Source organism: Recurvomyces mirabilis (assembly GCF_035927965.1).
Source record: "Recurvomyces mirabilis strain CCFEE 5264 chromosome Unknown scaffold_2, whole genome shotgun sequence".
Classification (NCBI taxonomy): Eukaryota; Fungi; Ascomycota; class Dothideomycetes; order Mycosphaerellales; family Teratosphaeriaceae; genus Recurvomyces; species Recurvomyces mirabilis.
The window spans coordinates 476,995-497,113 of record NW_027041936.1 but is presented as its reverse complement, the minus strand read 5'-3'; the positions used below and the strand labels follow the sequence as shown (position 1 = coordinate 497,113).

Here is a 20,119-nt window from a genome sequence, read left to right as displayed (position 1 = left end):
TCCACCCAATGTCTGGAGGTATAACTTCAAGCGATACAACGAGGACTATGTTACTAAATAATAGAGGCACGACTTCTTGTCCCAAAGTCTGCGATCTAAACAGTTGCAACAATCAAAGAGCTACATGTTATGTACAGCTCATGAATCTAATGTAAAGTAGGTCGTGATCATAGCTCCTTCTTCGTGAAGTGCTCCGGCGCATGACTTGTCTCATAATCGATGTGGACATAGGACCTCTCGACGTCCGGCAAGCTCTCGAGCTTCATCTGCAGTTCCTCGGCAACATCATGAGACTCCTTGACCGTCATATCCTGGCTAAGGACAATGTCAACCTCAACGATGAGGCGAGGACCGCTGTGCCACGCTCGAACAGTGTCAAGAGACATGATAAGGGGCGAGTGTGTCATGGCTGCAGTCATTATCAGCAGAAGTCCTGGTGATGACAAAAGAAGGACGTTGTATAAGTGACTTACAGATATAGGTTATGTGTTGCAAGAAACTGGTATCGGCGCTTACGCCGATCAGAAGCTGGAACTCAGAAATGGCCGTGCGTAACCACAAGAAGCTGATGAGGACGGAAAGGATAATGGCGCCCATAGGATCGATCCACCATCGGAGCTTGGAGCCACCGACGCTCGTAAGCAGACCAAAGCCATTGATGAATAGGTCGTTCCTGTGGTCCTCCCAGAGGATCCTGATCTGACTGTACTTGTTCCGTAGAGACCAGCAGTAGAGGAAGAGCGACAGCTTGGTTACGAACGCAATTGCCACGGCGATGACAGATGGGAGATGGAAGCTAGCCACACTGGAGGCGAACAATGTTAGCTGGTCGGGCCTGCATCTAGCCCACGGAACCACTTACTCCTCGGGCTTATGACCGGCAATCTGTTGTATGGACTCGACGATCAATATGAGAGATACAGCCGTCATGATGAAGCAGAAAGCGATATTGCCGGCCGTCTCGATTCGCGCTTTACCCGAAGGATACTTTCGTGGGTCGACTTTGTTGACGGCTCGATTCGCCAAGATGAGGGTGAGGTTGCTGTAACGTGGGTCAGGCTAGAACTCGAACACTTCGCAAAGTGGGTAGATGATGCATGACTGTGACGAATAAGCTGTTAGTAGCTTTTTAACATACCTACAGGGGTCGAAGATAGCATCTGCCATGGTGGTAAACAGCGAGAGCGATCTGGATGAGACGGCCGCGTAGACTTGTAGGACAGCGAGGGTGATGTTGGCGGCGAAGGAGCCAGTTATTGCGATCTTGAGCTGCAGACCATCGCTTTCTCGTTCCTCTTTTGCTTCGCGAACCTGTTGGGTCGTCAGTATCGACACAATCGACCATTGCCTGAGATGTGACGAAAGCTGGCTCACATGATCGTTCACAGGCTTCAGTAATCTCTCGATATTCTCATTCTGCGACTCGTAGAATCCTTGTAGCTTTCTAGCTGTTCGTGGTGCAGGCCCAACACCGCATAAAGCTACACTTCTCTTCTTCGCCGAGTTGGCTTTGATCGTCTCGATGTCTTCGTCCGTCTTGAGGCCGTACCGTAGACTATACGGGTCGTTGGCGTTGGTGTAGCTGGGAAGACTACTGCCCCTCTCTACATCGACGTCGCTGCCTCGAGCGGACTCTGCACTAGTTCGAGATTGATATACGGGCCGCTGCCTAGCCGGCTCGTCGGTCTTGCTCATGGCTTCACGCGCTGTGGAGTGACCTGGTTGCTTCGATACTGGCTGACCCTGCTCATTACTCTGTGCTGGGTCCAGGACTGGTAGGTACGTCGCTGCCGTCTGCTCTGTATTCGTGTTGGGATGTTGGTGAAAGGGATGCGGTCGCATGGTAATAGAGTAATGGAGGTCGGCATCCTGTGGGTTGGTCATGTTTGCTGCTCGACGGTATCATGAATGCAGATAACGAAGAATGAATATGTGACAAGAAAGGTGTCGTGTGAGGAATGCAGGAACAGAGGTGGCTCGCCGTCAGGAGCAGGCGCAGGTTGAATGCACCGCCACTGCCGAGCCGGAGGTCGTCTCATCCCATCCCAATAGAATCATTTGCCTTCGTCGAGGCAGCCAGCACCGTCACCATGATCGCTATCGTCTTGCTGCGTGAGCTGCCTGATAGTGACGGCGCGGCCTTCGCACAGTGCTTCCAATGAGTGTTCTATAATTGGTGGAGGAAAGAATAAAGTGAACAAGCGAGCCAGTATTCGAGATTCACGTAGCCAATCACCCCCCCGCCAGTGCTACAAACCTCACCTTCACAATGCACTATCGTTCTTTCCTTGTGGCGGTACTGCCATAGTCATATTCCTGCAGCATCAATAGCATGCGATTAAGCATCAGCTTCTGGGCTTGGAACGGAGACCGAGGAAGCTTTTGCGCAGCCTTGCCATGAAAGCCTCCTAGGAGCTAATTGGGGACCCTGGACACTGGACTGCCACATTACTGACTGGCCGTACGGAACTATCGCTGCCTCCACCGTCACTGCCATCGTCACCGCTGTCGCTTCTTGTCATGAACATCTCGCAAATAGATGCAACCGCCATGCCATCAATGGGGACCAAGGCGGTCATCGGAAATATGGCTAACCTCAAATTGAGAACAGAAGAAGACACGAAGATACTGCCTCCTATCCTTCGCCTACCAGTCGAGCTTCGAATCCAGATCTACGAATATTACATCTACGACAGCACCAGGAATCAAACGCCTCCAGGTAACGATACCACTGCCTGGCTGTCTCCTGACTGGGACAAGCAAAACAAGAACAAAGACCGAAGCTACTTTCGCCGCGTACTTACCGAAATGCGCGTCCTTCTTAACCTCTGCCGCCAGATTCGCGAAGACGTGGCACTCCTCAGCACGCCCATGACAGCTCTCGCGCTAGACGTGGGCAACAAGCAATGGAGGACTATCGACCCCAAGATCCTAGGCTCGGTCTGGGTTCGCGTTAAGACCTCCGACTCAATCACGGCCGCGAAGCTCCGAGTTGAGCAGCAAGTTGAAGGTCTGATCGGATGTGTGGTAGCGGGTGGCAAGGAGCACCATTTTGGGATTATGTATTTTACTGATAAGCTGGAAATGGGTATCAAGGTTTTTAAGAAGGATGTTCGTATTGGATTGGGGAGGAGGATTCTTCGGAATGACTTGGGCGTTATGAGAGATTGGCCCGCAGATGGCATTGGAAAGGGAACTCCTGTCGGTCTGCCTACGGGTGTGAAAGTAAAGCGTTTGATCGCGGTTGGAGACTACTGAGACTGGCGTATAGGGGCGAAGCGGCTGCCATGTGACATGAAAGCGCAAGAGATCCTAGAGAGACCTCAAGGACACTTCATGCAGATGACACGGTGCGCGGACGTTGGGGTTCTAGGTTGTCGCGAGGACGGCTGTTGTTTTCACGTTGCTTGCTGCTAGCACACCGCATTCTCCTGTGCTAAACGAGTTGAAGCTCGAGTGAACACATCTGTGAGTCGCATGTAGGCGCGGCGGAGCCCATAAACAAGCTATACGTCAAGTAGCATGAAGAGAATATGTCTATTTGCACTGGTCTGTGCTCAGCTTTCCTGTCCAAGTTTGACTCGAATATTGATTCGCACAAAGTCCACTATGTTTTCCCATCACGACTTTAGAGCACTACAAGCAGACAACATGGCCGGCATCAGTATCAAAATTAGCGACGGCCTCGATCTTTCATCACTAGGCCAGCTGAAGGAGACATTCAACGGCTGCAATCCAAGACAGCTCGCAGACCTCGGACTACACATCCGCACCATCCAGAAGCATCACTCCTTCCTGTTGCAGCTCCCGGCAGAGGTACGTGTTGCGATCTGCACTCTCTTTCTTCAGGATGCCCTCTTGTGCTGGACCGAGGACGCAACTCAACCATGGCGGATCAGAACTCTGGTGCACAAGCAAATGCCTGTACACCACGTACTTTCGCAGATCTGCCTGATGCGCTACAAGTGCGCGCCACTATATGCCAAGTGGACGAAGGTCGAAAAGTATAATGCTGTCAGGTAACGCTGGGCGCAAGTCCTTCTCAATGCATTCGAGGACGTCCGCGTGCAAGTTGTGTGGGAGCATTTTTCAAGTAACAAGGAGGCAAAAGATTGTGTAGGAAAGTGGGATGCGAAGAACTCGGATCCGCCGTTTGCAAGTTCTGTCCTTTCCTCGCCGCTCTGTCTAGGATTGCCAACCAGGCGCCTGTTATGCGGCGCATGCGAACAAACTTCAGGGTGGTTTGACGGAGGGATTGGCTACCTTGCTGTTCGCAATTTCAGGCCGAGGTCGTGGAAGTCTGAGCTGGGCGGTTTGGTGTGCAGCTATGCCGACAGCATGTACTGCTCATGCAGCTAAAGCTTTCTGGACCAGCGCTTTACACTCCTCTGTCATCGGGATCTGGAGAGCCAAATCTTGGCCTTGCTTCGACATCTTCACCCAGGTCTTCTTCAAAATATTCACGATCTTCTCCTCATCGTGCTTGTCCTTGAACTGCTCAAACTGGTCATCCAAAAACACCAAGCAGGCAACATCTTCCAGTATTTGTACCTCATCCTCTCCCTGCTTCAATCCCTCCTTCTCGATCAATGATATGCACCGGTTGATGTCCTTCATCTCGTACCTACACTCATCCAATATTTGGCTCACGAGCTGTGCCTGCCGCTTCTTCAGGTGCGTTCGCCAAGTGTGATAACCAATCCTTGTCATTGGATAGCTGTCACGAGGCACCTCCCAGCGACGGAAATGCTGACCGCAGACAGCTAATTTCAGAATTTCAGATGCGTCTGGAGCTCTTTTGTCCAGGTAGCCCTCCATCTGCTCTGCATAATGCGTCTCGTACGGCACTTCTTCTCCATCGTTAGTCTTGTGCTTGTTCGGGTCCTCGCTGTGAGCTTCATAGATCTTGGCTCTAGCCTTCTGGTATTGTTCTGCCATGGCGAAGTAGGTTACACAATAGCAGTATACCTACGCATCAAGTCTGACATATGATCGTCTGTGGTTTGCATCGCTTATCGCCTACTAGGCGATCGATTATGACTTGCATATGCACCTCCTCTAATTGGCCGCCCGGAACGCCACCGAACTGTCAGCCTTAGGCCGATCTTGCTCCGACTTCACGGCAGACAGTCGCTTGTCGCGCTTCTTGCAAAATTGTCCCTGTGGCAATAAAGTCCCGGGCGACTGCATTTCTCCTCACTCACGTGTGAATGTGACTCTGCTCGCACCTGTCACAACACCCAAAGGCCTTCCGACAACCCCAGCGGGTCTGCAGTGGACCAGACGGGCCGTCCGACTTGAGCGTGTGAGATCACGGAAACGTCTGCTTTTAGGTAATGAGAGTCGGAAAAGGTTTGGTTCGCCTGAACAGTGACATGGCGCTCTCGCCCTCGCTTTCAAGAGAAGTACACCGGACCTCTACTGTTTCCTTACCTCATCTGCATCTGTTTTACTTTTTCTCGTATGGCGCGGGTGGCTGTTCTGAATCTGTTTCGTTCGACACGATGACCACTCCTACGGCTGGATATACTGCGGAGAGGTTTGCTTCTCACTCTAGCGGCTCACGACGTCACGATACCATATTATATCCACTTGCTGCACCAGACAGTGAAAAGGCTTCGACACCTCAGGACAATGTGACCATACTGGACTGGGATGGACCGCATGATCCTGCGAATCCATACAATTGGCCAAAGCAACGAAAATGGCTGGTCACGACGACTGCACTTTTCTCGACTCTGATTGTGACCTTGAACGGCACAGGCATTTCCGTCGCTGCTTTGGAGATTAATCAGGACTTTGGGATTAGTGATGCCACGTTCCCGAACAGCTACTGGCCCATAACATCATGGACGCTCGGCGGTGCTGTCTTCGTGATATTCTTCCTTCCGGTCATGGAGGATGTGGGTGTGCGGATCGGGTTTCTAGTGACCTACATTTTCTTCTTTCTTATGGTAATACCGCAGGCGCTGGCTCAAAACTTTGCTACTTTGATTGTGACGCGATTCTTCTCTGGCGGATGCGTTTCCTTGCTGGCCAACACGATCTCTTCTGTCATACCTGATGTTTGGGCTACGGACGTGGCACGAAGTGTGCCTGTGGGACTCTACATCGTCCTCTACTTGGTTGGTAACACTCTTGGGCCACCGATGTTTGCGGGTGTGATGCAGCATATCGGCGACTGGAGATGGATCTTCTACATCCAGCTCATACTCTACGGAGCCATGGCTCCAGTCTTCTTTGTGCTGCTGAGGGAGACACGAGGGAATGTGATACTGCGTCGCCGTGCCAAGCAGCTGCGCAAGTCAACTGGAAAGCACATATATACTGCCGCGGAAATGGACCAGCCACCGCTGTACTACCGGCTGTTTAAATCGACCACCCGGCCAGCATATTTACTTTTCACCGAGCCAGTATTGATGGCAAGTACACTTTGGTCTGCCTTCAGCTTTGGCACGGTCTTTCTGTTTACTCAATCCACTGCACAAGTCTTCAGCACACTGTATGACTGGCCTGAGTACAGCATCGGCTATATCCAAGCCGCAGTGGTCATCGGCGAAGTCCTCGGCTGGTTTCCATCGTTTTACAGCACACGGCTTTACCTCAAATCAGCTGCACGCAATAAAGAGGCACCCGGGACGCCGATACCTGAAGCACGACTCTACGTCAGTGTCTTCGCTTCCTTCATCAGTATAGTTGGTGGAATGCTTGTTTATGCATGGACGTCGTATGCCTGGATCCATTGGATTGTACCTGCGATAGGACTGGCAATGGTTGGCTTCGGGATCCAAGTTGTTATCACAGCGGTCGCAGACTACATCACAGACATCTACGCCGCATCTGGTTACGCCGGCTCAGCTGTGAGTGCGGTTGCAGCAGGCGAGAACATTGTTGCAGGCTTTGTGCCGTTGGCTGCCCAGAGCATGTATGCCAATCTTGGCTTCCACTGGGCGAGTACTCTTTTGGCATTTCTTGCACTGATGCTTAGTTTTGCACCTGTGATCTTCATCTTGTTCGGACGGGAGTTGAGGTCAAGGAGTCCTTTCATGGTTGCTGGAAATCAATTGAAGCAGGCTGCGAGCGAAGAGCGAGAACCATAGGCTCGCGAAAGCAAAAGTTGTGCTTACCGGCAAAAAACAGTACGGGCAAAAGCATGCTTTTTATGAATGATGTACAGTATGTATACGACAGAAATATGTGTTTCAGCATAGTGGCTTTATGGCGTGTGCTCCCGCTCCAGCACTTCAGATGCCAATCCAATCGAGTGTAGTACATCATCTCAACATCGGACGATATGCATAGTGTGCACAGTCTACAGCTTCGAAGTAGCCACCACAGAACCACCATCCAGCACAATGTGTCCGCCGTTGACATGGCTGCCAGCTCTCGAGCACAAGTAGACTACGGTTCCCGCAATGTCTTCAGGCATACCCAATCTCTTGTTGGGAGTGGCATCTGCCAGTGCCTTGACTCCACCTGTCATCTCCATCAGCCCACTGGCCATCTTGGTGGGGAAGAATCCAGGTGCGATGGACGTGGTGAGGATGTTCTGAGGGCCCAGCTCAGCAGCCAGGTTGCGAGCCAGGTGGAGGACGGCCGCTTTCGAAGCGCTGTAGCCAAAGGTTGCGTTGGCTCCCAGAGTGCCGATGCCAATGCCAGCTATCGAGGCTGTGATCACGATTCGTGATGGATCTTCGACCGTGCCTGCTTTGCGGAGGAGAGGTGCGAATCTGTCCATACTGTCAGTGCGATACGTAAGACATACGACATAGGCACTCATACTTCTGCGAGCAGACAAAAACACTCTTCACGTTCAAGTCCATGACTTTCTGGAAGGCATTCTCTGGGTGCTCGTCGAACGGTGCACCCCAAGTAGCTCCTGCGTTCGCGAACAAGATGTCTACCTTGTCTGTATGCTTTTCGACCTCTTTCACTAGCCTCTCGACCTCACCAAGCTTCGCCAAGTCGGCAGGTATTGAAATGGCCTTTCCATTGCAGGGAAGGGCATTGAGGGCTTCGCAAGCCTCTTCGCACGCCTTGGCTTTTCGGGATGTGATGAAGACTTTGGAACAGCCGGCTTGGAGGAGACTAAGCAGTCGTCAATGGTTGTATCGATGAGACGTTTCCCAACGACCTCAACATACCCAGAGGCAGCGTGTAGCCCCAAGCCTCGTGATCCTCCTGTCACAACAGCTACCTTGCCATTGAGCGAGAAGAGGCTCTTGAAATCTCTGAGCTGAACATCTGCTTGAGCTGACATATTGAGATAATAAATATACCGAGAGAGTAACGTACCTACCTGAGCCTACAAGACCACGATCATTGGAGTCTTCGACGGCTATGTCGTCAAGAAGATACCTCGGCTGCGATGGAAATAATGTCACCAAAGCACGAGCCACGCTAGATGCAGGCAACATACATGTCGGGAGCACTCGTGAACATCCATTAATCATGGAGAGTCATGAGGCGACCTTACTGCTGACTGTGGTCGTAAATAATAGCACTTGGTGTGAGCTGTCAACAAAGCAAACCATGATTGTGACTTGGTCAAAACAACAACAAATATATCACAGCCATCAACAGTCTAACAACCCACAACGATGACCCATCGTCCTTGGCTACAACGCCACGACAACATGATAAATGTGGACTTTGGAAGGCAAAAACGATTAGAGTGTGCATACTACCGTTTTTCGGCTCCTCCGTGTGCTTGACCTCCAGTCCGCGGTGACTTCAGTCCTGGCGTGTAGTGTACCGGAGTTTGTGACGACCGCTCTTGCATCGTTGCGGTCTGCTGCCTTTGCTGATACTGATGGGAGCTCGAGCTACTGTGGGTCTCGAGGCTGAGTCCGCTCTCTGATGTCTGCGGACTCTTTGTGCCAGATGGATCAGAGCTCCCCAAACTGCTTGAGGAACCCACATCGATGCCACTATCAGAGATGGTGGCTTTCGACCTTCGTAGCTTAGGCGGTGTAGGCACAGCTAGTTGGCCGTCGAGGTCGTCGTGCATCTTCGTAAGCCGATTACGAATGCTGCCAAATATCACAGCGCCTCGACCATACTCGGTCCAGATCATGTCAGGATCGTCAGCCGATGTATGCTTCTTTGATCGCTGTGATCTATCGTTTAGCTTGGTGACATCGACTTCGCATATTCCATCGCATTTGCATCGGCAGGGGCGAAATGAAGACACCGGACGTCTCCAAACGCACGATTGGTCAAGCATGATGCTACCGTCTGTAGGCGAGCTTATCCTGTCATTCAGCGATCTCAGGATGGAGACGGGTGCGGCGAGGTAGTCAAGATTGGTTGGGCAGAGCGCGTACTTTCCGCACGACTGATTATGTGCTCCTGGAGGTGGATTTGTCGGTCGAACGAGCTCACCAAAGTCTGAACCCATCAGAGGTATGATTTGACCTTGACAGCACCATTTGAGCCAGTCATCCGCATTTGGGAGAAGAGAGACTTCGTGAGGTTGCAGAGTCGAGGTACCAGATACGACATCGTTGAACTCGTACCCTTCGAAAGTGCCACTGCGGAAAGGCATCTTCACATCTCTGGTTGTCTGAGACAATCGGCTTCTCACGATATGGTCAAAGACGATTTCAAGACTAGAGAACTTCTCTTCAACATTTGATTGCCAAGTGGTCCAAGTCGTCGTATCTTTCTGGGATGATTGACCATTGACCACCTCAATCTTACTCTCTACCGTCTTCGACAGCTTCAGATTGCGGTTCGTTCTATTGTATAATGCGGAGATAGCTGATGCCTTTCCCTCAAGGGTGAGAGGGTGCCGGAAGTGATCGATAGCGCCAATGACACCTTCTGCTTCTTTTGTGGATTCGTTTTCATCCTCCTGGTTTGCCATGACTTCTAGTTGCAGACGTTGCTTGTGTTTGTAAAGCCAGCTGCTGCAGATGTAGAGCAGGACTGAGGCACCATCAGACAGCTAGGCTCGCCTCGAGAGGACGTCGTAGAATACTACATTCCATTCGCCCGCACACTCAATCTTGGCCAGATAATCACCGCTATGTTTGAGGGGAGCAGGTATGTCTTTCTTTCCACGAACGAAGCTTATGCTTCCCCCAACAATCTTACTAACGGAGAGACATACACTGGACAAGCTCGCTAATGCTGGAGAGGCTAGTGGCGACCTGCTGTGGCGTACGGCATACCCTGCCTTAGAACTACCTGCTCAGGTGTTAGCCGACTTTGGCAAGGTTCACCTCGACGCCCCTACTTGTCCACGACAGACAGGAGTGTACTTGGGATGCGCCAGTGGTAAAGCAGAAGACAAAGCAGTATACCGAGATTCTGGATAACAGTGGCGCATGTCCCACGCACAGATGTTTGTGGGATGTTACTGCTCCGCCCTCAAGTTGCTGGTGGGAGGCAATTCGGACAGAAAGTACTAGCGACGGAGACACGAACCTGTAAGCTGATCTGCTGTTGCCGTCCATCCCACGAAGTGTCTTGCTGTTTGCAGTTGCTCCGGCTCCAAGTGCTTTGATATTCCAGTGGCGTCCGCCCCCGTATTATAGGAAACGCGACTACCATCTGGAGACAACATGAAATGCCACACAACTGATGTCGCCGTCGAAATTGTTGGTACGAATAGAGACGCGAACCCTTTGATGATGGTCGTATTTGAGAAGTTGACCACGTCCACGGCCTGTCCAAGCTCAGCCATCATGGCGAGAGGTACCTCAAGGCCAACTTCAACAGCGGATCGTCGCGGTATGGGATATCCCAATACCATAACAGGATTGCCAAACATTCTAAGCCAGCACAAGCCGATGGTCTCTGCAGGATCAAAGAGAGGTGACAGGGCGTAGGCAACATTACTGACGTTTCCACTCGCCTTCTGTATCGTTGGCATACAGGTGGATAACATCGTCTCGCTAGACGACGATTGACAGGCAGCAGCGAGCCACACGAGGACCTCCGAAGCTTCGAGGCGCAACACTGCTGGACCAGCAATATTGACGACAGTGCTTCCATGGCCGAAAGAGACGCTGAAAGCATGAGCACCGCCGATTGTGTCTGCGTGATTATATTAGCAAGTTGATCTACTTTAGCAAGAACCATTAGAGGAGAGTAGGAAGCCCCGGCGATCGAATTGCTAGAAGCATGGATATCAAGAAGTCCATTGGAGCCCAATGCTGGACACCGCACCCTGTTTAGTGCATTATCGACCACGTCAAGCTGCGCTGCTCGGTTAAGGGCCAACTATGGTAGACCCAAGTCCTCGCAAAGTTCTCTGGGGGTTCGAAGTCGATCATGATGTAAGAGAGAAATTCACAAGCCCAGGGAGAAGCCATGAAACAGGACACATACCACTGAAATCGTCTTGCCCGCCTGTGATGGCCGTAGCCATCAGGTCAAGTACATAAGGCCCGATTTGCGGCCACATTAGGTCTATGTAGCCACGGCACGTAGTTGCATATGCACTGCTCTCATCTCCGACCAAGCAGATAGTAGATCCTATTTCAGTGGATTCTCCAAATTGCTGATCAATGAACATCCTTGGTGACCAGTCCAATTGGAGTGTCGTGGTTGACGCATTGGCCTGTACATCAATCAGTCTCTCACGTACGAGTGTATATGTGGACTGGGTAGTTGACATCATGGTCTCCAGCTTCATCCGTTCCAGTAGCCATTGGTACTCTTCGCTTGCGAACAGGAACGTCAGCGCTTCTCGTACGTCTTGCTCACGAAGGAGCTCAGGCAAGATGTCGTCTAAGTCATCGTCTGCGGCAAGATATTCAAAATCATCTGGTCGATCTGGTCGATCTTTGGCCCATAGGAGGGCAAGCTTGTCCGCAAGGCTGAGGACGCCGTCTTGGCTTGGCAAGGTGGTGGCGATAGATTTGATGTTTGCAGCGATATCACTAGACAGCGTCAACTAGGCTCAGTCAAGATGGGTAGCGGAAGCACATACTGTCTCCTATATCGTACGACGCTAGCAGCAATTTCTTCAACTGATGTCGAGGCAGCCGTCGCTTTTAGTCGGGCATACTCGCGGATCAAGTTAGCAGCGTTGTGTGCCGACTCTGCAAGCTCTCGTATTAAGCCGGGTGTACTACGTAGGTTGGCTAGAAAATCGTCCACAAATAAGGACGTAAGCTTGGCACTCGTTTCGGCATCAAGACCAGGATCAGCAACACTAGCGGCAATGCGTATGCCTGTTCGCTGCTCATCAGGTCTACAGGGCTGGTTGATTAGATCAAGCGAAGTAGGCAAGGTCGAATTTTGACCGCTTACTGCGTATGACAAAGTGGCTGTGTGGCTATCGGTGAGACTGCTCACCGATTCGCATGCATCCCCTGTACGTTTATCGACTGCTGACATCGGATCGTCCTCTGTGATTTCCTGTGGTGCCTCGCTCAGTACATTGTTATCGGTGACTTGCTGGGTCTTGCTTGTGGCCACCGAGGCGCGGCCTGCGAGCGCACTCTCCCCGGTTGCATCGCCCATAGATGTATCTGTAAAGCCCAAAATCTTGGGCGTGGTTGACGATGACAATGAGTGTGGTATCTCTGATGCAAGCGGGTGGGGAGAACGAGGTAGGGACGCATCGGGCTGTACTGCTTGAGTTTGGACCTCGTCTTCCTGCGATGGCTCGCCAGAGTCACCTTCTGTGTGATCTACTCTGGCTAGGCTTGAAGCAGTAGCGGCGGTACTTCGCTCAGTTTTATTTTGCTGTAGATCTGGATGCTGCTCGCGATGGATCCTCTCACGTTGCCTTTGTTCACGCGCTCGCTTACGGCTTTCATGGTCAGGGTCGATCTCAGGACTACTTCGATCACTGATCGTAGATGCGTCCAGCTCACGCTGGATTTGGTCCCTCCGGTCCCTATACCCATCTTGCTCCTGACTGGAATCCCTAAGACCCGGCTCTGGAATAGTGGACAATGTCTGTCTCCTCTCTTTCCTGCCAATGAGATCGAACGCCAATTCGTGGACAGCATCATCCACCCGCCGTTTCTGTCTCTCAACTTGCTCCATGGTCTGATAACCAGAGTATGAATCAGTTGCGTAGTTCTGTACATGGCCGGTGGGTGAAGTATCTCTGAAACGACGTCGAGCTGTATTTGAACCTGGCCCAGTGCTCTTCACACCGCTATCGTAATCAGGGATTTCGCCATCACCCTTCTCAACTGGACGTTGAGCTTCCCAGCAGCGTGTTGCAAGTCACCGACTAAAACTTTCGCCTTGCTAGTCTCCAAGATCCTGTCCCACCCTCGAGTACTAGGAGGGGGACCACTGAGTTGACCTGCGGAAGCTCGAGGGGGACCTGCTCCGTCGACAGATCCCCAACCTCTGGCGTACGTCGAAGTACTGAGCTCGCGTGCGGACTGCCGAGCACGCTCGGTACTTTGACTTGGTTGTTCCCTTGACGGACTGACAGAGGTCAAAGAAGATCCACGAGCTGCTCTGTCGAATTTGTCTCTGGTTTCTGTCCTGCACCACTTCGGCTCCGTGTTGGCATACATGCTAGCAGGATCTGTATACACGTAGCTATTTTGGAGCTCGATGTTCGGGTGGTCGTCCGCTAAGAAGGTGGCGCGATGAGTCTGACCAGCTTCTGGCGATGTGTGACGTTCCACGATCCCGTCTAATGGAGTTGGACGGTACTGATCACTTGGCTTACTTTGGGCTGACGAAGCTTTCCCGAACACCTTCTGCTGTTCAGGCTCGCCATCGTCCGGCTTTGGGAGACTCTCATCATCTGCTGGTGCGGCATCTCGATCGTGTGTGGTGGATCGGCTGCCTCGAGGAGTCCCGCGAGAGGCGAGTTCGGCCTCATACCGCTCGTCTCGAAGCTCGAGTGTCCTGTCTGCCAGGTGCTGAATCTCTTCTTTTGTAAGCACACGAAGCACAATGACACAATCGAGGCGCTCCTCAAAGCGTTCCGAGGCCTCCTCGAGCGCTTCGGGGTCGACTAAACGTCGATCGATCTTGGTCCATCGAGCCCCGGGAGGAATGGATTTGGCATTGTTTTGCTGTCTGCAGTCAGCCTTGTGCACGTAAATAGGATTGTACTTCCACAGGTGCGACATACCTTTATGGATAACACTCCATCTTCTATAGGGTGCTCCGGAAATTTGCTGGTAGGCGCTTTCAGTATACCTTTTGGTCGTTGCATCTGCTCACCCGTCATCGCTTGCTCGACGGGGTGTACTCTGGTCCGTCCAGTGTTAGTGACGCTGTTCTCAGCATCTGCAGGCGCCGCACCCATCAAATCCTGATCCTCTCTATGGACGCTCATTGTGAGGTCAGGTTTGGAAGATATGCTTCGCTAAGTCTGGCCAGACGCACGTAGGCTACCACTGAAGCGTATAATGGTCGTATGGCACTTTAGCTGACACAGCGTTCCTACGAGGTCGCGGGTGTGAGGCTGAGACGGCCTTCACCAGGCGGCCCCAAGCTGCAGCATGCATCTCTGCTACTGGTACGCTTGAGCGGCCAATGGCGTAGCTGGATGTTTCGCCTGCATATCCACGACGGCCATCCGCCTTCCACTCTTGCTATCTAACAACAGAGTACAATTATTATTTCCAAACCCTACTGTCGTGTCTCCAATGGAGTCATTGGTCTCTAGAGGGAAAACCCCCACCCTTTGACCGGGTGAACGTCGACTGCCAAGAGTAGCGCCCAGGACCTAACTCATAATAAGACTCCACCACAGACAAAAATCTTTTAGAACAGGAAGGGGACTGTCCAACGACGATGGAATGGCGAAAAATTTGCCTGTCGATCTATTGTCGCATTCCGTGTCTTTGGGATGGCCGTCGTCTTGGACGCATACAGCCCCTGATAATACGGGAAGCATACGGCTTGGTGGCGAGAATGCCACCGCGCGATCATATATCTATCCATCTCGCTTGTAGCGACCGTAGGCCTAGCAATCACCATGCATACTTCTACATTAGCAGCTGTCGCTGCACTTTGCGCCTCAAGCCTCGTTGACGCTGCACCCCCTCTGCCACCACCGCCTCCAGCACGACCTGCGACTCCACCACCGCCCGCTCCATACCCGTCTGGCTCGACACTTCCGGTCTCAAGCCAATCGATATGCAGCGGGACCAATTACATTAAACGTGGCCTTGTAGCATTTGGCACGGTAGCATGGAATGCTCGTGGCAAGTTCGGCGATACGCTTGGTGGTTTTGGCTCGGCCATCAGCCCTGATCTGTCCAGATTCAGCAAGTCTAGCAATGGCTCTGTGTCTGGGACTCTGTACGCCAGCCCAGATCGTGGTTGGAACACACAAGGCTCCATCGACTATCAGGGCAGAGTCCATCAATTCCAGCTTACGTTCAGCCCAACTTTTGGTAGCGTCAACAATGGCAGCAAGAATCTTGCTTTGTCGTACCAAGACTCCACTCTGTTGTCCAAAGGCGGTGTGCCCACCACTGGCCTGGACGCCGACTATGTGATCGCATCTGCAGGTGGCTATCCAGATCTTCCAGCAGGCAAGCGTGCGAGTGGCCAGCTTGCCCCAGCCCTTGATATCGAGGGTCTTGTCAGGCTCCGTGATGGCTCATACTGGATGTCCGATGAGTGTGGCCCCTACATCTACCATTTTACAAAGGACGGCCAGATGACATCGGCCATTCGACCACCGATCTCCTTCATCCCATTCGTGGATGGCGTGGAGATCTTCACTTCTGGCAATCCTCCCGTCGGGTCAGGTCTTGACGAGGCGAACGATCCAGATGCTGGCAGAGTAAACAATCACGGTTTCGAGGGACTTGCCATATCTCCTGTAGGCGTCCGCTCCAACCACATAACGCGGGTAAAGTGTTACTAACGTGATGATAGGATGAGCGAATCCTCACAGCTCAAATCCAGGCTGCGTTAGTCCAAGATGGTGGCACACACAACACTCGTGCCAATATTACAAGGCAGGTGGTCTACGACGTCTCTGACCAGAGAAACCCGCGCCTAATTCACGAGTGGGTGGTCGAGCAGCCGGCCGTCAACGACCCTACTGAGACCAAGAACCCGCGCTCTCTCGATGTCAGCGACACACACTACCTATCCCAGAACCAGTACTTTGTGCTTGCGCGAGATGGCGGACACGGTCGTGGTAGCCGCTCAGACACCCCTTCCACATACCGCCACATCGATATTGTATCGACTCAAGGCGCCAGCGACATCGCCTCGGAGGAAGGCCTCGCTGCCATCGCCCTCGCGCCTAATGACTATTTACTCCCTCACGTCAAGACCACGCAATACTGCTCATTCCTTGATATCAACGACAATACTGATCTCGCTCGATTCGGTCTGCAGAATGGCCCTCCTTACGCCACCGAGCTGAACGAGAAGTGGGAGTCCATTGCGATTGTACCAGTGCCTGCGGGTGTCACCGGAGCTGGTGATCACGAGTTCTACATCATCAGCGTCAGCGATAATGATTTCATCACGCAAGACGGCTATTACAACTTCGGCCAGACAAAGTATAGCGATAAGAGCGGTCTGAATGTTGATACGCAGATCCTTGTGTGGCAGGCGCATCTGCCCAATTATGAGTCTGCTCACCCTGGACCAAAGTAGATTTAAGCGTCGTCATAGTACATAAAGTCGCAATATTGGACGCGGAACATGTGCTGTTTCTACACACTTTCGGCCTTTCAGACCCATATATGTTTGTACATCATGACCGCCTTCATGCGAACGCTCTGCATGGCCATGCTGACAAGCCTGCCGCACACGTATCAAGCACTCGTCTTCGTGAAGACGAAGCCGACGCGATGTCCATCTTCACGAATGACACTTCTTAAAGTATCGTCCTCAATAGCATTCTCAAGCAAATCGAGGTCAAACGTTTCCTCCATATCCTCTACACCATCGTTCCCAACAGCTGCTACTGTTTCGCCACCTGCAGCTTGCGGCGCAGCCCGGCTCGTGTCGAAGTGCGCATACTGCATTAAGCTAAGCATCTTGGTCTTACCAGCAGCATCAGTGTGCTTCTTTGCCATGCGCCGTTCATCAGTCTCATCGGCTTTCCAGTCGACTTGATTCCCAGTGCGCCACCTAGCTTTTCTTCGCGTGACGGGCTCGTCGTCCGAATCCTGGTCCATGCATATGACTTCCAGCTCAGGCTCCGCTACGTTTTGCGACGTATCGTTATTATGGTCAAGGACTGCAAGGTCGTTGCGCTCTAGAACGTTGTCTTCTGCGCGCGAGATTGAGCCGATGCCACCACAAGGACAGCCGAGTAGCTTGTGGGTCTGACATCCATCATAGTCTTCGTCCAACGTGAAGAGATCTTTCAGCTCTTCGCGTGTGAAGCCGTTCGTGTTAGCCTTGCCATCCACAATGCTGTCTGCGAGACCAGTCTTGCTGACTTGCCGCTGGAAGATCTTCTCGTCAAGTGCACCTTGCGTAAGCATACGGTAGATAAAGCAGGGACTTTTCTGGCCATCTCTGTGCACACGTGCCATGGCTTGAAGATCAGTCGCAGGGTTCCAGTCGATGTCGAAGAGCACTAGTCGTGACGCGCCGATGAGGTTCAAGCCGACACCTCCAGCTTTCGCAGACAGTAAGAACACGAAAGCATCGCTTGCAGACGATCTATTAAAGCGATCGACCAGAGCTTGGCGTTTGGCAGGCGGTGTAGAGCCATCTAGACGGAGGTAAGTGTAGGACAAGGAGCCCAACAGATTTGCTAAGATGTCCATGGTCGAAGTGTAGTTGCTGACAATCACAACTTTCTCCTCCGTGTCGGTACGGATACGATGTAGTAGCGAATCAAGCACCTGTAGCTTTCCGCTCGCGCCAGGGGTTTTGAGCAACTTTTGTGGTATGCACTCCAGCAATTCCGGCTTCGTAATATCTTCGCCTTTGCTATCCTTCTTCAACAGCAGGGTTGGACTATTACAGACCTTTTTAAGGACGTTGATGAGTTCCAGCGTGATGGAAGTGGACCCAAGGGCAGCGCTGAAAGTAGGCGACTCGATGATGGCTCGATACACTGATGTCTGAGCCTTTGTCGGCCGACATAGAACAACATACTCGGTCTTCGCTGGCAGATATTTGGCCAGTATCTCAGAAGTCCGCCTGAGGATGAACATGCCTGTGATGTTGGCAAGCTCCGCGCTCCGACCTTCGCCCTTCTCGAGCTCCTTTGCACTTGCACCAGGCTGGCGACTCTTCAGTATCGGCGTCTCGAACTCCTTCTTAAACACCGAATATTTGTTGAGCAGCCCAGGATTGACGAAGTCGACCATAGTGTAGAACTCAGCCAGATCGTTCTGGATCGGAGTACCACTAAGAATGACACGGCGCTCAGTGTTCAGAGCCCTTATCGCGGCAGCGGACTTATTCTGTGCTGTCTTCAGGCGATGACCTTCGTCGGCAATCACGATGTCGATCCCACCACCCTTCTTCAGATCCTCCTGTACCATTCGTAGCTTCTCGTACCCGATTATCATCACACTGTACGTCTTGCCCATCGTGAAGTGCGACAGCTTGAGCTTCTTGTCCGTGTCTGCAACAAAGATACCGAGGGTGTCCTTGCCGAGCCACTTGTGGAACTCGCGACGCCAGTTGTTGATCAGAGTGACAGGGCAGACGATCAAGGCCTTCTTGACGACTGGTGCATCTTTGTAGATCGGGTTTTGCTTCAGCAATGTCCACAGCAGAGCGATAGTCTGTAGTGTTTTGCCAAGTCCCATTTCATCCGCTAGCACGGCGCCCTCTCCATCATAATCTTTCATACCCATGACACACTCGTACAAGAACGCCACGCCTGCACGTTGGTGTGGCCGCAGCTTTGCGCTCAGTATGGGATCGACGACAACGTCCACGATTTGTCTTCCATTCGGCACTGACTTGGGTCGTTTCATGACGAGAGCATTCTCACTATTGGGGTCATGGCGTGGCACTGGAAGCGGAGCATCCTTCTGTTGCTTCTGCACGGTGTCGGCGAGTAGTGGTGCTTTGAAGCTAGACTTACTAGCCTGGGACGTAGGAAGGGCTGATCGCAATATGTCTTTCTGTGTCGAAGCCATCTTGTCGTGCTTAGTCTGCGCCTTGCGGCTCCCTTTGCTCACTTTGTCGATTGCTTTCAGTGGCTGGGCAGGCTCTGGCTTCTTGGTGCTACCTAGGAATGGTCGACCAGCAAGGAAATCTTCTTTCGTGATCATAGACTCGATCTCAACGTCTTTGCCTCCAACTTTCAGCTCAGATCCAACCATGAGTGGGCCTTTGCATGGAATACGGCCCATTTCTCTGCCCGAGATATTCTGCAAGTTGGCCATGCCGCCAACAACGGAGAGCACACCATCGCCATCCCAGGTCTTGTTCTTCTTGGTCGTAAACTTGCGCCTGTCTTGCGTTAGGTTGCAACTTCGTCCCTAAGCGATCCGACTTACCATAGCACGGTGAAGTATGCGTTATTGGTGCTGTTTGTGTTGCTGCTCTGAGAGGAGCTAGAAGGGTTTTTTACGACTTCTAACGGCTTCCTGACAGCGGGCGACTGGAATCTCTTGCTGATAGAATTTGGCTTCTTCAGGACGTCTGCTGCAGCTGCAAGCACTTCCATTTCGTCATCATCGCCACTGATGCGTCGTCTCTTCGCAGGTGGCTCGCTTCTGCCGTCCATGGGACCGATATCACCAACGCACATCTGTCTGCTCAAAAGCGAAGGAGGTCGAAATGGCTTCATCATCGAAAATGGCACTCATCTTACATCTTTGTGAGTGAAGGTCGAGAAGTTGAAGTTGGGAGACGCGACACGCGCCACTAGCGCGAATTTCGGGAGTCACGAGAAATCGTGACCGGCCTTCTGCCATTGAACAGTTTTGTATTCCGCATGCTGGCAGAAGTCGGGCCTCACCACGACATTCGATGTCTTACCCGTCCGCGCTCTTGATGGAGTAGACAAAGCATGCCGCCAGGCCCTCGGGATGGGCCAGCCCAACGCACCGAACTGCGCCCGCACCGAGCATATCTATCCTTAAAACCGACATCGTGCCGAATATGGTGGCTGGACGAAATGCGAGACAAGACTCCGGCAGGGGCAGTATTGGTCATTTTCGAGTTACAGTAGTATGTGAAGGCACCCATTGCAGCTCGTAACTCTTCTAGATGAAAAGCAAGTCCGAAA

General features: G+C 52.1%; 10 protein-coding genes across 10 annotated transcripts; 4 read left to right on the top strand and 6 right to left on the bottom strand.

The window, feature by feature from the left end:
* Positions 1 to 167: 167 nt before the first annotated feature.
* On the bottom strand, positions 168 to 1,884 carry LTS14_000931 (uncharacterized protein; the record flags this gene model as incomplete). Its single annotated transcript, XM_064833640.1, has 5 exons — positions 168 to 409; positions 474 to 805; positions 863 to 1,042; positions 1,139 to 1,311; positions 1,375 to 1,884. The coding sequence occupies 5 exons, from the start codon at positions 1,882 to 1,884 to the stop codon at positions 168 to 170; spliced, it is 1,437 nt and encodes a 478-aa protein (XP_064698601.1).
* A 666-nt stretch (positions 1,885 to 2,550) lies between these two features.
* On the top strand, positions 2,551 to 3,258 carry LTS14_000930 (uncharacterized protein; the record flags this gene model as incomplete). Its single annotated transcript, XM_064833639.1, has 1 exon — positions 2,551 to 3,258. One exon carries the CDS (start codon positions 2,551 to 2,553, stop codon positions 3,256 to 3,258), a length of 708 nt encoding a protein of 235 aa, XP_064698600.1.
* Positions 3,259 to 3,651: 393 nt separating this feature from the next.
* LTS14_000929 (uncharacterized protein) lies at positions 3,652 to 4,023 on the top strand (the record flags this gene model as incomplete). The annotated part of the gene is made up of 1 exon (XM_064833638.1): positions 3,652 to 4,023. The coding sequence occupies one exon, from the start codon at positions 3,652 to 3,654 to the stop codon at positions 4,021 to 4,023; it is 372 nt and encodes a 123-aa protein (XP_064698599.1).
* A 324-nt stretch (positions 4,024 to 4,347) lies between these two features.
* On the bottom strand, positions 4,348 to 4,938 carry LTS14_000928 (uncharacterized protein; the record flags this gene model as incomplete). Its single annotated transcript, XM_064833637.1, has 1 exon — positions 4,348 to 4,938. One exon carries the CDS (start codon positions 4,936 to 4,938, stop codon positions 4,348 to 4,350), a length of 591 nt encoding a protein of 196 aa, XP_064698598.1.
* A 566-nt stretch (positions 4,939 to 5,504) lies between these two features.
* On the top strand, positions 5,505 to 7,100 carry LTS14_000927 (uncharacterized protein; the record flags this gene model as incomplete). Its single annotated transcript, XM_064833636.1, has 1 exon — positions 5,505 to 7,100. The coding sequence occupies one exon, from the start codon at positions 5,505 to 5,507 to the stop codon at positions 7,098 to 7,100; it is 1,596 nt and encodes a 531-aa protein (XP_064698597.1).
* A 212-nt stretch (positions 7,101 to 7,312) lies between these two features.
* On the bottom strand, positions 7,313 to 8,260 carry LTS14_000926 (uncharacterized protein; the record flags this gene model as incomplete). Its single annotated transcript, XM_064833635.1, has 3 exons — positions 7,313 to 7,730; positions 7,783 to 8,088; positions 8,145 to 8,260. The coding sequence occupies 3 exons, from the start codon at positions 8,258 to 8,260 to the stop codon at positions 7,313 to 7,315; spliced, it is 840 nt and encodes a 279-aa protein (XP_064698596.1).
* A 423-nt stretch (positions 8,261 to 8,683) lies between these two features.
* Positions 8,684 to 13,008, bottom strand: LTS14_000925 (uncharacterized protein; the record flags this gene model as incomplete). Its single annotated transcript, XM_064833634.1, has 4 exons — positions 8,684 to 9,930; positions 10,432 to 11,043; positions 11,338 to 11,891; positions 11,942 to 13,008. The coding sequence occupies 4 exons, from the start codon at positions 13,006 to 13,008 to the stop codon at positions 8,684 to 8,686; spliced, it is 3,480 nt and encodes a 1,159-aa protein (XP_064698595.1).
* Positions 13,009 to 13,115: 107 nt separating this feature from the next.
* LTS14_000924 (uncharacterized protein) lies at positions 13,116 to 14,272 on the bottom strand (the record flags this gene model as incomplete). The annotated part of the gene is made up of 2 exons (XM_064833633.1): positions 13,116 to 14,006; positions 14,066 to 14,272. The coding sequence occupies 2 exons, from the start codon at positions 14,270 to 14,272 to the stop codon at positions 13,116 to 13,118; spliced, it is 1,098 nt and encodes a 365-aa protein (XP_064698594.1).
* Positions 14,273 to 14,917: 645 nt separating this feature from the next.
* On the top strand, positions 14,918 to 16,563 carry LTS14_000923 (uncharacterized protein; the record flags this gene model as incomplete). The annotated part of the gene is made up of 2 exons (XM_064833632.1): positions 14,918 to 15,772; positions 15,829 to 16,563. 2 exons carry the CDS (start codon positions 14,918 to 14,920, stop codon positions 16,561 to 16,563), a joined length of 1,590 nt encoding a protein of 529 aa, XP_064698593.1.
* Positions 16,564 to 16,724: 161 nt separating this feature from the next.
* On the bottom strand, positions 16,725 to 19,615 carry RDH54 (helicase; the record flags this gene model as incomplete). Its single annotated transcript, XM_064833631.1, has 2 exons — positions 16,725 to 19,338; positions 19,386 to 19,615. The coding sequence occupies 2 exons, from the start codon at positions 19,613 to 19,615 to the stop codon at positions 16,725 to 16,727; spliced, it is 2,844 nt and encodes a 947-aa protein (XP_064698592.1).
* Positions 19,616 to 20,119: the final 504 nt, after the last annotated feature.